This window comes from Sphaeramia orbicularis, chromosome 14 (assembly GCF_902148855.1).
Source record: "Sphaeramia orbicularis chromosome 14, fSphaOr1.1, whole genome shotgun sequence".
Classification (NCBI taxonomy): Eukaryota; Metazoa; Chordata; class Actinopteri; order Kurtiformes; family Apogonidae; genus Sphaeramia; species Sphaeramia orbicularis.
This window is the reverse complement of record NC_043970.1, coordinates 16019954-16034513: the sequence shown is the minus strand read 5'-3', so window position 1 is coordinate 16034513 and position 14560 is coordinate 16019954. Positions and strand designations below refer to the sequence as shown.

The window sequence follows — 14560 nt, the reverse complement described above, 5'->3', positions numbered from 1 at the left end:
TTTTTAAGATACCCCCACAAGAAAAAATCAAGGGGGGTCAAGTCCGGGGATCTAGGTGGCCACTCTCTCTCCTGACCCAAACAGACAACTCGATGAGGAAATAATACCTGCAATCGCTGTGGTCTTGCCATGATAAAAACTCCCCGGGCACTGTCATGTAGGCCTATGTCCTGAGTGTGAAAGCAAAGCCCCGACTCCTGTAATTGTTGTCAATTTCAAGTTTGTTCACTGTGGCATACATTGTGTTGGCAGGTATTTCAGTGCCCAATAAACAATGGACCTTCTCTCTCTTATGCAATGCAATAAATCTATGACTACATCACCAGACATGCTCAATAACCACATCAATATGACTGTATGGTCAAAAGAAAAATCAGTGTTTCTGTTTTAGCAGTACAATTTCTTTAAATGGAAAGAGCGTTTTTTCTGACTCACCCTGTACTGGATACTTTGGAAATGGTTTCTTATTTATTTTTTGTGAAAATGGAGGACACTTCCCTCTCTTTCTAATGTAGTGGATCAATTTTAGATTATACTGATGCTAATGTGTTTTGTTTTCATATCATCATATGCAAGTGAGTGGCCTTGACAAGAGGCTACAGTGGTGCACTTGTAGTTCTACGAGCATTTACACATTTGTACATCCAAATGCATTTGATGATAGTTAGATATTGAAGTATGGGGTATATTTACATATATTCCTGGAACATATTCTGTATTTTGCCAGATTATAGGGATCTTGGGGTTGTGATGATGGGGCCCTTGAATGTCGTTGCCCAGGGTACAATGAAGTGTTAATCTGGCCCTGGGTACAACTTCTCATTATATTATGACTTTAGTCTCGAAATATAACGACTTTATTCTCATTAACTAACGACTTTATTCTCGTAGTGACAAGCTGTTTTTTTTTTTTTTTCTTATGTGGCCCTAAAACGCCGTCGTAAAGAGCCAGTCTTTTGAACGGCTTTTTTCAGTCAACGGCTCCATTCAAAGAGCCAAAAGTCCCACCACTATGAAATCCAGTTGTCAAATTGCGCCATCTCGTGGACATTTGTCGCACTATTCATGAGATATGCGGTCTGTGTTGATTTTACGACAACTCGGATCGGAAGTCGGCCTAGGATGCCGGCGTACTCGCGGACTTCGGCATGGGCTTTAGCTACTTTGGAGTTTCTTTGCAGGAGGAGACAGCCCGTTCTCCGCTTCAGCAAAGAACCACAGCACTCCCGCTCTGTTAGCACTCTACCCAGAAACACACCAGAACAGCCGTTGACTCCCTCGGTTGTGCGACCTGTCGTTGGCTCCTGGTTCGGTTCGGTTTGGAGCTTTCAGGGGTCCAGAAACATCAGCATGTCGTCCGCAGCGATGTCCCAGAGAATGGTGTGGGTGGACCTGGAGGTAAGTTGGAGTGCTAAAACTAGCTTGTAGCTGTGTAGTTAAGTTACTGTACCGTTACATGTCAGTTTGCTAACGTTAGCTAATGCTACATGAAGCTAGCAAGAGATGATAGCGTCACGAGAGCAAAATATTTGAACTGGTGTAACGTCAAAACCTGTCCGGACATGACGCCTTAGGGGTTGTTTAGGGTTTACACCACATTAATGAACGGACAAGCTGAAAATATGACTTTATCATGAGTATGTGGCGTTGCATTTGTGAACCGGAAGTTTAAATGTCGTCTAAGTGTATAAACAACTAACGTATCAAGAGTAAAACCAGTACAAGATAAGAAATGTCTGCTTAGAACTATATGACTAAGGCACTTATGCTATGAGGTTAACGATATGATGATTTGTAAGTTTAAAGTAATACCAAAAATGTACCAAATCTGAGTTTAATATTGACTGGTGCAGGTTAAAGGAAAAGCCTGATGGGAGTGGTTTCTCTCCAGGATGACATTGTTCCCAATAATAGTGCACAAGGCTTCACACAATGGGTTGAAGGGTAGGGAAATTATGTCTGTTATATGCTATGGCCTCCACAGTCTCACCAATGGGAGAATCCATCATGACACCACCAAATGACAGGTTACAATGACATGTATGCATTCATATCTGTATGTAAGTCTTGATGATAACAGTGCCTTTGAACTGTGCTACAGGGTGGGGAAGCAAAATTTACAATATTTTGAGGCAGGGATTGAAAGACAGTGTAAGACCAATTAGTTTATTGAAAGTCATGAGAATTTATTTGCCACAAGAAAATTGACATAATAGAAAATGTTTTTATTCTACAGGGTGGGGAAGCAAAATTTACAATGAACATTTAGTTGTTTTTTCTCAGCAGGCACTACGTCAATTGTTTTGAAACCAAACATATATTGATGTCATAATCATACCTAACACTATTATCCATACCTTTTCAGAAACTTTTGCCCATATGAGTAATCAGGAAAGCAAACGTCAAAGAGTGTGTGATTTGCTGAATGCACTCGTCACACCAAAGGAGATTTCAAAAATAGTTGGAGTGTCCATAAAGACTGTTTATAATGGAAAGAAGAGAATGACTATGAGCAAAACTATTACGAGAAAGTCTGGAAGATACTATTAAAGAAGAATGGGAGAAGTTGTCACCCCAATATTTGAGGAACACTTGCGCAAGTTTCAGGAAGCGTGTGAAGGCAGTTATTGAGAAAGAAGGAGGACACATAGAATAAAACCATTTTCTATTATGTAAATTTTCTTGTGGCAAATAAATTCTCATGACTTTCAATAAACTAATTGGTCATACACTGTCTTTCAGTCCCTGCCTCAAAATATTGTAAATTTTGCTTCCCCACCCTGTATGTGTCCTCCTTCTTTCTCAATAACTGCCTTCACACGCTTCCTGAAACTTGCGCAAGTGTTCCTCAAATATTCGGGTGACAACTTCTCCCATTCTTCTTTAATACAGTAGTATCTTCCAGACTTTCTCGTAATAGTTTTGCTCATAGTCATTCTCTTCTTTACATTATAAATAGTCTTTATGGACACTCCAACTATTTTTGAAATCTCCTTTGGTGTGAGGAGTGCATTCAGCAAATCACACACTCTTTGACGTTTGCTTTCCTGATTACTCATATGGGCAAAAGTTTCTGAAAAGGTATGGATAATAGTGTTAGGTATGATTATGACATCAATATATGTTTGGTTTCAAAACAATTGACGTAGTGCCTGCTGAGAAAAAACAACTAAATGTACATTGTAAATTTTGCTTCCCCACCCTGTACGTTTATCTGCCAAGACTCCAGAGAGTGTGAAACATTTCATTCTAAGATGCATTCATGTCCGTCTGCATTTGGTCACATTATTTTAGCTGTACGTATGCAAATGTGTCAACCCACAATGAAAAGGTGCCTGCTTAAATACTGTGGGGTAAGCAAAAAGTAGGACCAGTGGCCCCGTCGCTTACCAGACCAATTAAAAGTTTTTTGGAAATGTATCCAGATGCCATTTATTATCACCCAGTTATGTGTATTTATGGCATTACAGAAATAGGACATATTTTGGTCATATTCCAATCAGATCTGTAAAAAAATTCAAATTCCAACTTGATATCATTGATACTTACTGATTTTTTGGATCAATCCGCTTTCTATCTCTTATAATGGGGAAATTTTTCAAAGTCGCACCAAATCCAGAATCAGATCCGGATGGAAATCATTTCAATACCTTGTGTTGACATCATCATAAAGAAGCTGTATACCAAGTTTGAAATCAATCGGAATTGTAGTTTCGGAGAAGAAGACGATTGAAAGTTTTGTAATGGACGACAGACGACGACGGACACCGCATGATGACAATAGCTTATGGCCTGTCGACCAGTAAGCTAAAAAATATGTACTTCACCAGGAATGTATAGTGTTTTAAAGATGTGTGAAATTAAACATGTTGATTGATTTGGTTTGCCTGGAACCTACCTCACAACATAGCTCCAGTCTGCATTGGTTTGATTTCTTGTTTGAAGTAGATGAGATCATCTAAGTCAAGCATGTATTCACATGTCTATTCAAAGTGAAATGATGTACTTGTATATTTGCATATAGAGCAGGGAAGTGAGATCTGATCTCAAGTGATCACTCGAGACGCATTCTAATGCTAGACGTGAACTGACACACTTAGAGGTGCCCACTTGTCAGATTACTCAAGATGCATGTTAATACTTGAACTGTCTTACACACACACACGCACACACACACACACACACACACAATATGTTCAGAGGTTCACATTCAAGTCCTCTCTACAATCAAGATCTAAGTGTCTCATTTTGACACAATGTAACAGCAAATGCTTAAACTATTAATTCAAGTAAAATTCCTGGTTTAAGGGACTTGCACCTTCTGAACAAAGATGAGCCTAGGGTTAAAAAAAAGTTGAGATTTTAAATGCTTCATATTGACGTTTCCTTCTTATATTAATATCTGCAAAAAGACAAGTGTCTGTATAATTATATTTTGTAATATTTTATATACAGCTCTTGAAAAAATTAAGAGACCATGCAGTTGTCTGTGAAATCAGCATGTCTGCATGTATGACAGCCATTCCATTCCTGTGTCTGTTGAATTCCAACACAAGCACACCTTATTCTACTGAATAAACACCTGATTCATGTCTTATTTAAGAAGGAGAAGTATAAAAACCACTACTGTGGCCATCATTATCTTGTTACAACAGGCAAAAACAGTGCTATTAGTACTGCAAAAGTAATTGGAATCCAAAAATAACTATTGAAAACTACTGGACTTCTGCTCTGACAATGTTCCCAAACTCTGAGGACTGGTTTTTCTATCAGGACAATGCTCCTGGCCTCAGCTAGGTCAATAAAGGTGTGGATGACGGACCACCAGATGAAGACCCTGTCATGGCCAGCCCAATCTCCAGACCTGAACCCACTTTGAAAACTTCTGGAGGAAGATGGATGGTCACAAGCCATGGAGCATTGCTGAGCTTCTTGAATTTCAGTGCCAGGAGCTGCATAAAGTCATCCAACAGCAATGGTGAAGAGAGAAGACACGTGAAAGCTGTAATTGAAAATCAGGGTTATTCCACTAAATATCGATGTTTCAATTTTTCCCAAGTTACAACATTAGTATTGTGTTGTTTAGAAATGAATATGAATTGGTTTTCTTTGCAGTATTTGAAGTCTGAAACCACCTGCATCTTTTTGTTATTTTGACCATGTGTCGTGTTCTGCAAATACATGCTCTAAATAACAATATTTTATGTGAAATTTGGGAGTAATGTTGACGGTAGTTTAGAGAATAAAACAAAAATGTTCATTTTATTCAAACATATACCTATGAATGGTAAAATCATACAAACGTGCTAATTTTGCAGTGGTCTCTTATTTGTTTCCAGAGCTATATGTCAGGTAGCCGCTCAATAAATTACACAAGCTGTCTACACACCTACTGCAGGAAAACACTGTTGGTTTCACAGGCTTGTGTATATTGGCTTGTGAGGTAATTGGTGGGATGAAGTGGTTTTACACCGTGTTTAAAACCTGCCCAAGGTGCTGCATTTGAGGACCATTTGAACACTGAAAAGCCAATCATCATAACAGTCTTTTTATTTTTATTTTACAGATGACAGGTCTGGACATTGAGAAGGACAAGATCATTGAAATGGCGTGTATTATCACAGACTCTGACTTGAATGTTTTAGCTGAGGTAACATAAACATAATATGGCTGCCTTTTCATTTTGTATTTGTCCCGCGAATGCAACTAATCTGTTCTTGTTTGGCAGGGACCAAACTTGATAATAAACCAGCCGGATGAGCTGTTAGATGGCATGTCAGACTGGTGTAAAGAGCATCACGGAAAGGTAAGATATCTTTGGACATATGCATGTATGGATGAATCTGCAACCTTGACCATTTTGTTTAACTTGTGTATAAACTGTGTATTTTGCAAAACACTGTGCTTTGTTTAAATATTCTGAAATAGCCATTGACATGACTGTTGAAGCAGTAATTATTATTTTCTGAATCTTTTAAAAGTACTCCATATCCAAATTTGGAATGGCAAATGCATGATTGACTTCATTTTACTTTTAATCATTAACATTTAATGATTGCGTTTTTCCTTTATACATTGTGTGATTAACCAAAACTAATAAACTCAGCCCTTTATTATGAAATGACAACAATGGATAAATGTTAAAGATGTGTGGTGAAAATATGTGAATCCTTTGAGTCTGCCATTTCTGCAGACTTAGTCAATGGTAATGACTTGATTATTTGCCTCCAAGAAGTTTGAACATTACTAATCAATGTTTAAAGTACTTACTGGCTCTGACTTCACACACATGTATTTCTACGCGTATCCTTCATATATTACAACACGAATACAAAGCATTAAGCTTTTGAACATATACTTTTTTGTTATTGTTTTACAGCCTGTGACTCAGCCATTTTTCTAATCATAAACTGGGTCTTTTGCTCCCAATAATGTAATAATTTCCAGAAAATAACTTTTTTGAAAATGCAATGAAATCCAATAGTGTAATAACTTCTACTGTGATTTAACAAAATGTCCAGACTGCTACTGTAATAATATTTTTACAGTCAAAAACTTTCTACTTTTAAATATGTTTTATATATTCTCATGACTTTAAAGGAGTAGAAAATTGTGGATTATTTAGGTAATTTGAACTTTCCTTTAAAAATGTGAATAAATAGGATCATGTGAGTGAAAACATTCAGAGTCATTTAACTCAGATGAAAAACTGAATGGACTAGTTCGCCTTTGTAACTCATGTGTGACTTTCGCCATCGTCTGCACCTTTTGTCGTCATCTGATAGTGTTTTAAGACTCACCTCAAAGTAGGGCTGGCCAGGATATCATTTATATTGGTACGCTATATGGTCAAAAGTATTGGGACACAGTTTAAATAAATCTTGTAGGACTTCCCTGTTGATTTGAAGTATTATCCTGATAAAAATGTTCATGTCAGATATTGTCAGTAGTTATCACCAAAAATGCCAAATCAATGCATCCACAGTTGCTGCAATGGTATTTATCCAAATATAGAATCAGGACATTTGTTATTTTGTCATTGTGGCTCCTGTTAGCAATGCAACACCCAAAGTATTTGTGTCCCAATACTTTTGTCCATATAGTGTAATTATTGACCGGTGCATGAGGGTCAAAACTCTTCAACTAAACGAGACTGGAACATTAAATTTTATTAATATCATCATTGCATGTTGTGGTTTCTGCTAAGTCACCATCAGATAGTCGGTAGTCGATAGTGGTGATAGTTGGCTCCTCTTTTTTGAATTCACAGTCTGTAGTTTTATGCACAGTCAGTGTAATTGTGTCTCAGTCAGGGCTAACCCAGGCTGTACGGGACAGTAAAATCACTCTGGAACAAGCAGAATACGAGTTCCTGTCCTTCGTCCGACAGCACACGCCTCCCGGACAGTGCCCCCTCGCTGGTGAGTTCCTGTTAAGTACCAGTAGCCGAACAGTGATATGATTTAATGTGTGTTTCTTCTGAAGCCGTGGCTCCTGTTTCTTCTCTGCGCAGGAAACTCTGTGCATGCAGACAAGAGGTTTCTGGACAAATACATGCCACAGTTTATGTACCACCTCCACTACAGAATCATTGATGTAAGCACCATCAAGGAGCTTTGCAGGTAAGTGTGTGCAAAGGACGACACTCCACGTTTACTATGAGGCTGGCTTTACATGGTGGAACTTTCAGACATCTGGTTGGATGTTGACTGAAACATAATCAGTGCAGACAGTTTCAGACACACATAGATGGACAGGAGTACGGCGCTTGGTCAAATTAATCTTTCTATTTTATGTAAAATAAAGACAGTGTGAATTCCTCCATCATCTGACATGTTATCAGTATTTTTTTTATTTGTTTTTATTTTTTAACCCGCCACCACCACCCTTCTTTGGAGGACAACTTTATTTTTAATTACAGCTTGTATTTAAGTAACAATCTCAAACTTTATATTCACATGTTCATCTATTCCTTGCTTGTATACATATACGTAGAGGGAGGGCTCATATAGACGAAAGTGTACAGGGGCAGGACTAGACAAGACAGTGGGACAAACCAGCTAAGTAGCTGCTGTTGAAAACGTAACAAAACATGTGAAACACATGACAACAAGAAAGACAAGACAAAAACAGATACTGATTACATCATTATTATACATTGGTGTGTGTGAGGAAAAAACAAACAAAACCAAAAGAAAGAAAAGACAAATGTTTTTTAAATGAGGGTGAAAAGTGGGATCATGTCTGTAGGAAGTTGAGGAGAGGGGACCAGACAGAGAGGGGCTCTACTGCTGGGTGTTGCATGGTAGTGGTTTGGTTTAGGTTTTCCAGTGAGATGTGTTCTAAAAGGGAGAGGAGAGAAAGAGAGAGCAGAGAGGGAGAAAAAAGGAGAAGAAAGTGCTGAAGACCCCCACAGGAGAGCGCCAACAGTACCAATAATAACAACCATGTTATCCGTCTTGGCTGAAGCTAGTTTCACCAAATATTTCAGACAAGTTTCCAGTGGAATGGTTGTACATGAGCGCTGCTGCTGCTCGACTTTACATTTTGTACGTTTCAGTCAGAGGACTGTAAAGCCAGTCTAATGAGGTCTGGGTCTGGCACTGCCTGTTCAGGTCATTTAAATATTTTCCACATTTTGTTCACCTTTCCCTTTGACAGAGCGTTCCTCTGTACACTCCCATGAACACAACCTATTGTAATTAGATTTTTTTCTCGTCTATTTAACTTGCCTAATGGGCACTTTCCTTGCTCATCTCATTAAGACCTTGTTATTTACTCAAGCCCCTCTAATGATCTCATCTTCCCGTCATCAGTTTGCATGTCTCAGTCGCAGCTTTAATATAGTGTTGCTGAGTTGCTCTTCAGCCTCTGCTCAGCAGTATATAAATGAAATCAAATACTCCATGGATTGCCCCGTCATATAACTGTGTATGACAAGTGTAATGCAAAAGGAGATTAATGTGAGTTTGTTTCTGTTGTGTAAACACTTTTAGACGGTGGTTTCCAGAGGAGTATAAGATGGTTCCTCATAAGAAAGCAGCTCACAGGTAAGCACTAAACATCAACATAGTCTGGTAATCATATTTTATTCTGTATATGTGAATTAAACAGCAGAACCCTTTGCACTGTGAGTGTCACTATGTTATTATGAACTAAGTCTTGATTGTTTTTCTGCTAAGTTAAATTAGTCTTTTCATCTGGGGCTGTATGATTATGTCATCTTGCAAAGTTTGTGGACAATATTGCTATGAAATGAACAAATGGTACCATGACTTGCTTGGTAAACAAAATTTTAATTTCTAACGGGCTACTAAGTAGGGATGGGAATTGAGAACTGGTTCTTTTTGAGAACTGGTTCCATGGAATCGTTTGCCTGCCTGCTTAACGATTCTGCTTATCGATTCCACCTTCATTTCACATGAGTGATGACGTCATACGCACGCTGCATTGTTTTGGTCAGAACGTAGCCAACATGGCGCTGAGGCAGAAACGGTCCAAGAAGACAACACCAGGGCCACTTGGAACACATACAAAGCTTCCACTTCTTCAAAAGGGTGAAATCCCTCCAATATGCTCAAACATTTGTCTACACAGCGTGTGATTAATTTACAGGAATGTCACGTATTTGATACGCTGCTTAGCGATGCTTGTGAATCTAGCGGCAGAGCGAACACCAGTCCGTTATCCCAGGCCTGGTTCTGGTGCAGGCAACAAATGTCCTGCCCTCTCAAATAATAGTTTCTGAAGGTAGGGGAAAGAGGTGCACATCAATGGGAGACATAGAGGAATTAGTAAAGTGTCATTAGTTTCACTTTCACTGAACGGTGCCCCCCCCCCCCCCCCCCCAAACAAACACCACACAAGAAAAAGACTGAATTCACAACATAAATATAGCAAGAAATAAATATCAAGGCTTATATTTTGTGGTATAGAATTCAACACATGCATAAATATGGCATAATATCCAGTGGCAATACACAAAACAGTCAAATCGGTATAAAACACATATTTAGAATGCAATTAAAGTCATTAAAAAAAGTATAGAGATCAGTTTTAAGATGAGTCTTATAAATTGCAGCTGCTTGCAAGACTGATTTCCGTGGACTATGAGTTCTGTAGCTTTATTTTTTTTTTTTAATTATTTGATTTAATTTAATTATTTATTTAATTTTTAAATTTTTTAAATCTTTTTATTGACATGTTTTTGTTGAATACATACAAATCACAAATTCAGTAAATGTACACAGTAGATTCCCTCATCCCCCCTTGCCCCCCCCACCCCATGATCCCAGATCCAAGAGAACACAAAATACAGTAGTGTTGTGATAAAGAAGGAATAATAGAACAAAGTACAATACAATATAATACAATATCTAAGTAGAATTATAGTATGAAAATAAATAAATAAGTAAAAGGTAAATAAATAAAATTGAATTTAATTTAATTTAAAGAAAATACATAAATTTAAAAAGGGAAAAAAAAGAAAAAATGGAAAATGAAGTAAATAAACACAGCATTGGTTTAAGTTGCTAGTCTTCACCCAAATATGTAAAATATACAAATATACTTTACTACTCCCAGTTTATCACATCAGTAATGTTGTCAAAATAAGTCAGTAAAGGCATCCAAACCTTGTTAAAATTGTCCCTATTTCCTCTCAGAGTGAATTTGATCTTCTCCAACTTCAGGTGAAACATAATGTCCCTGATCCACCTGACATGGGATGGGGGTTTAGAGCTCTTCCAGTTCAATAGTATTCAGCGACGGGTGAATAAGGTAGTAAAGGCCACAACATTCAACATATTCAATGGCCAGTCACAGTCCCCAGGTCTTACACCAAATAAAGCTATCAAAGGATGTGGATCAAAAACCATATTAAAAACGTCACTCAGGGAGTTAAATATTACAAGCCAGGATGTACTAAGGATGGGACATGTCCAAAACATATGCATTAAAGTTGCCGGCGCTTGAGTTCTGTAGCTTTTTACCCAGATTGTAGAAGTGTTTGTCACTATGTATCTGCATTAGGGCTGCACGATATTGGCAAAAACTGACATTGCGATTCTTTTTAACCCTGCGATATATAGTGCAATATGAAAAACTACTCAGGAGGATATAATAGCCGTGCGGTGCCGACGTAGACGGTCAAATAAATTAGTTGTTTCCTCTCGTTGGGATGACGGGTGCAAGGCACTATCGATACAGAACACATGAGATTATATGAACAGTTTTAACTTTTTACATTTTGCTTCGAATTTGTTTTTGCATCTTGTGATATTTATTCACTTATTTTGGTCTGGTATCGTAATTGTTTTGCATCATTTTGTCAGGTATATACTTACCTATGTTTTGTTTGTTTTGCACTTCCTAGATATGTAGTTTTGCACTTGGTTTTGTATTTATTTTGTATTATCTTTGGATGTATTTAGTTTGGTTTGTCTGACTTTATACAGTATGACTTTATAGCTAGTTGCGTATAGTTAACCATTAAGGCTATTATTATTTAAAAGGGGGCAGGAAATATAAGATTTTCTTCATCCTGCTCCTTTTCGACCATGGGTGTGTAAATGTTTGTTCACCTGATGATTATTAAATGTCTGCTGATGAAATGCACAGCCATGAATGAGATAAATGAAATTAAATGAAAAAATTAAATAAAAATGTTTCAGTATCATCCTTCTTGTTGTCGAAATAATTCCAGATAACTGACGTTGCTTTTCTTTGTGGCACCAAGTTTTCGTTTTTGGTGATTTTCTCTTATTTGTTGCTCATTTTACCAGCGACTCACTCCATGTGCAGGGGCGTGGTCTGCTTCGGCAAAGTGATTAAAGAACGATTGTGATTGGTGGATGGCTGTGCATAGTGTGTGTCAGGTACCCAGGCTGAAATTAGATGAGAACACGTCGAGTTCATTTGCCTCCTACATTGCAGGACCGCGATTACGATGCTCAATGATATATTGTACAGCTCCAATCTGCAACTTGGAACAAATGGTTGAAGGATTCAAAACCTGCTTCATTTTTGTCCTTAGAACATTTTACGTCTACATGTTCTTGCTTTATTTGGTTCAGGTGTTTTAGATTTTTTTTTTTTTTTTTTACTTTTTATTTGAATGTTTTAAATCACTTTTACAGTGCAGTAACAAAACAAAACAAAAAAAACACAATACAACAAAGGTGGATGCTGTTCCTTATGGATTCGACTGCTTTTCCGTACTTGATCTGATATCAAGAATTTCTGTCCTTGAATATGATCCATTTCTCCCATCTTCGCTTAAAAGTTCCCATCTTAATCCTCATCTGAAATGTAAATTTTTCCATGGAATATATTTCCTCTATAATGTCCAGCCATTGTTGTGGTCGAAGAGGGTCACTTTTTAACCAGTTCCTTGTGACTACCTTTTTGCAGGCGAGAATTAAAATTTTAAATAAGTAAGTGTCTTCTCTTTTAATTACATCATCAGGTATTAGACCAAGGTAGATAGTCTGGGGGTCCATTGGAATTTTATCATTTAAAATGTTCTCCATTGTCTGAACAACATGGTTCCAAAACATTTGCATTTTTACACACGTCCAAAAGATATGCGAGTGGTTGGCATTCATGTGACCACATCCTCTCCAGCATTGCTGCTGTTTTCCCAATTGTTTGCTTTTAATATTTGGTGTAATAAAAAAGCGAATGAGGTTTTTCCAGCCAAATTCTCACCAACCTTTAGAGCTGGTGGATGTTAGCTGCATTTTACACATACAGGGTGGGGAAGTAAAAGTTACAATATTTTGAGGCAGGGATTGAAAGACAGTGTATGACCAATTAGTTTATTGAAAGTCATGACAATTTATTTGCCACAAGAAAATTTACATAATAAAAAATGTTTTTATTCTATGTGTCCTCCTTCTTTCTCAATAACTGCCTTCACACGCTTCTTGAAACTTGCGCAAGTGTTCCTCAAATATTCGGGTGACAACTTCTCCCATTCTTCTTTAATAGTATCTTCCAGACTTTCTCGTAATAGTTTTGCTCATAGTCATTCTCTTCTTTCCATTATAAACAGTCTTTATGGACACTCCAACTATTTTTGAAATCTCCTTTGGTGTGACGAGTGCATTCAGCAAATCTCACACTCTTTGACGTTTGCTTTCCTGATTACTCATACGGGCAAAAGTTTCTGAAAAGGTATGGATAATAGTGTTAGGTATGATTATAACATCAATATATGTTTGGTTTCAAAACAATTGATGTAGTGCCTGCTGAGAAAAAACAACTAAATGTTCATTGTAAATTTTGCTTCCCCACCCTGTAGAATGCCACTTACTTTCAGACAGAGTAATATTCAATTCTGATTCCCATTTCGATTTAATGTAAAATGAATTCACACCATTACATTTTTGTAGACCCTGATATAATTTAGACACAATCTTAGTGGGTGTTTGTTTGTAAGCTCCTGTGAAGACCTTAATCAGTTCGCTGCCCTCTGATAAATTACTCTTAATCTCCCTGTCAAAAAAAATGTTTTACCTGTAAATATCCATACTGATCCTTGTCAGTTGTTTTAGATTTTAATTTACTGTCATGAAAAGTGCAAATGGTTCAAAGAAAACCTGTGGACTAACTCAAAGCACATAGATTGGTTGACATACCTGTGGGTTTGTTAAACGCTGTTTGATCGATTGCTTTTCCACAACATCACTACATTTTGAGAAGATTACAGTGAGGAAATGAGGATAATGAGGAAATACGCAGACCATACTCAATTAAGTCGTTTCTTTTCCTCAGAGCGTTGGACGACATTCGGGAGAGTATTGGAGAGCTGCAGTACTACAGAGCCAACGTCTTCAAAGCCTCGACAGAGAAGAAACGCAAGATTATGGAGAACAGAGACAACAATAAGAGTTTGTTTAAATGAGCGGATCTTTGGTGTTGTGTAGCTCCGACAGTTTCTCCCCCTCCCCCCCAGAGGAAACCACCTTCTTCATTTACTGTGATTTTTGCCATTGTCTTTGCTGATTTTACTTTCTTTCATCTAGAGCTCCATAAAGGCCCTGTTTTGCATTGTTCCAAAGTTTTATGTGAAAGTTTCTTTAAAGGGAGCAAAAACTATAGGAAAAGTTAATGAAGAAAAAAAAAAAAAGTTTTTCAAAGTTTAAAAGAGGAGAATCTCAAAAATTACCGTTTGTCACTTTGCAGTTTTGTATTTATTTTACACATCTTTTGCTGGGATTGAGTTTTTGATTTCCCCTAGTTTTTAAAATGAAACCAAATAAACTCAGTGGTCCCCTGAGGAAACAGTTCCAAGTGTTCATGTCATCTTTGAGTCTAAAACTGCGCTGCATTTACAGGGACATCTCAAAAAATTTGAATATCTTGAAAAAGTTTCAGAAAGTGAACCCCATATATTATATAGGCTCATTAGACATAGAGCAAAATATTTCAAGCCTTATTTATTGAAATTTTGATGTTTATGGCTTATAGATAATGAAAACCCAAAATTCATTACCAAAATTGCTTATTTATCTATAAACCATGATCATCAAAATTTCCAGAAATAAGGCTTGAAATA

At 37.4% G+C, this 14560-nt stretch overlaps 1 protein-coding gene across 1 annotated transcript; it reads left to right on the top strand.

Moving 5' to 3' along the window:
* The first annotated feature begins 1094 nt into the window (after window positions 1–1094).
* On the top strand, window positions 1095–14290 carry smfn (small fragment nuclease). Its single transcript, XM_030154962.1, has 7 exons — window positions 1095–1398; window positions 5567–5650; window positions 5729–5806; window positions 7310–7421; window positions 7514–7622; window positions 8997–9050; window positions 13777–14290. Exons 1-7 carry the CDS (start codon window positions 1123–1125, stop codon window positions 13904–13906), a joined length of 843 nt encoding a protein of 280 aa, XP_030010822.1. The 5' UTR covers window positions 1095–1122; the 3' UTR covers window positions 13907–14290.
* The last annotated feature ends 270 nt before the right edge of the window (window positions 14291–14560 follow it).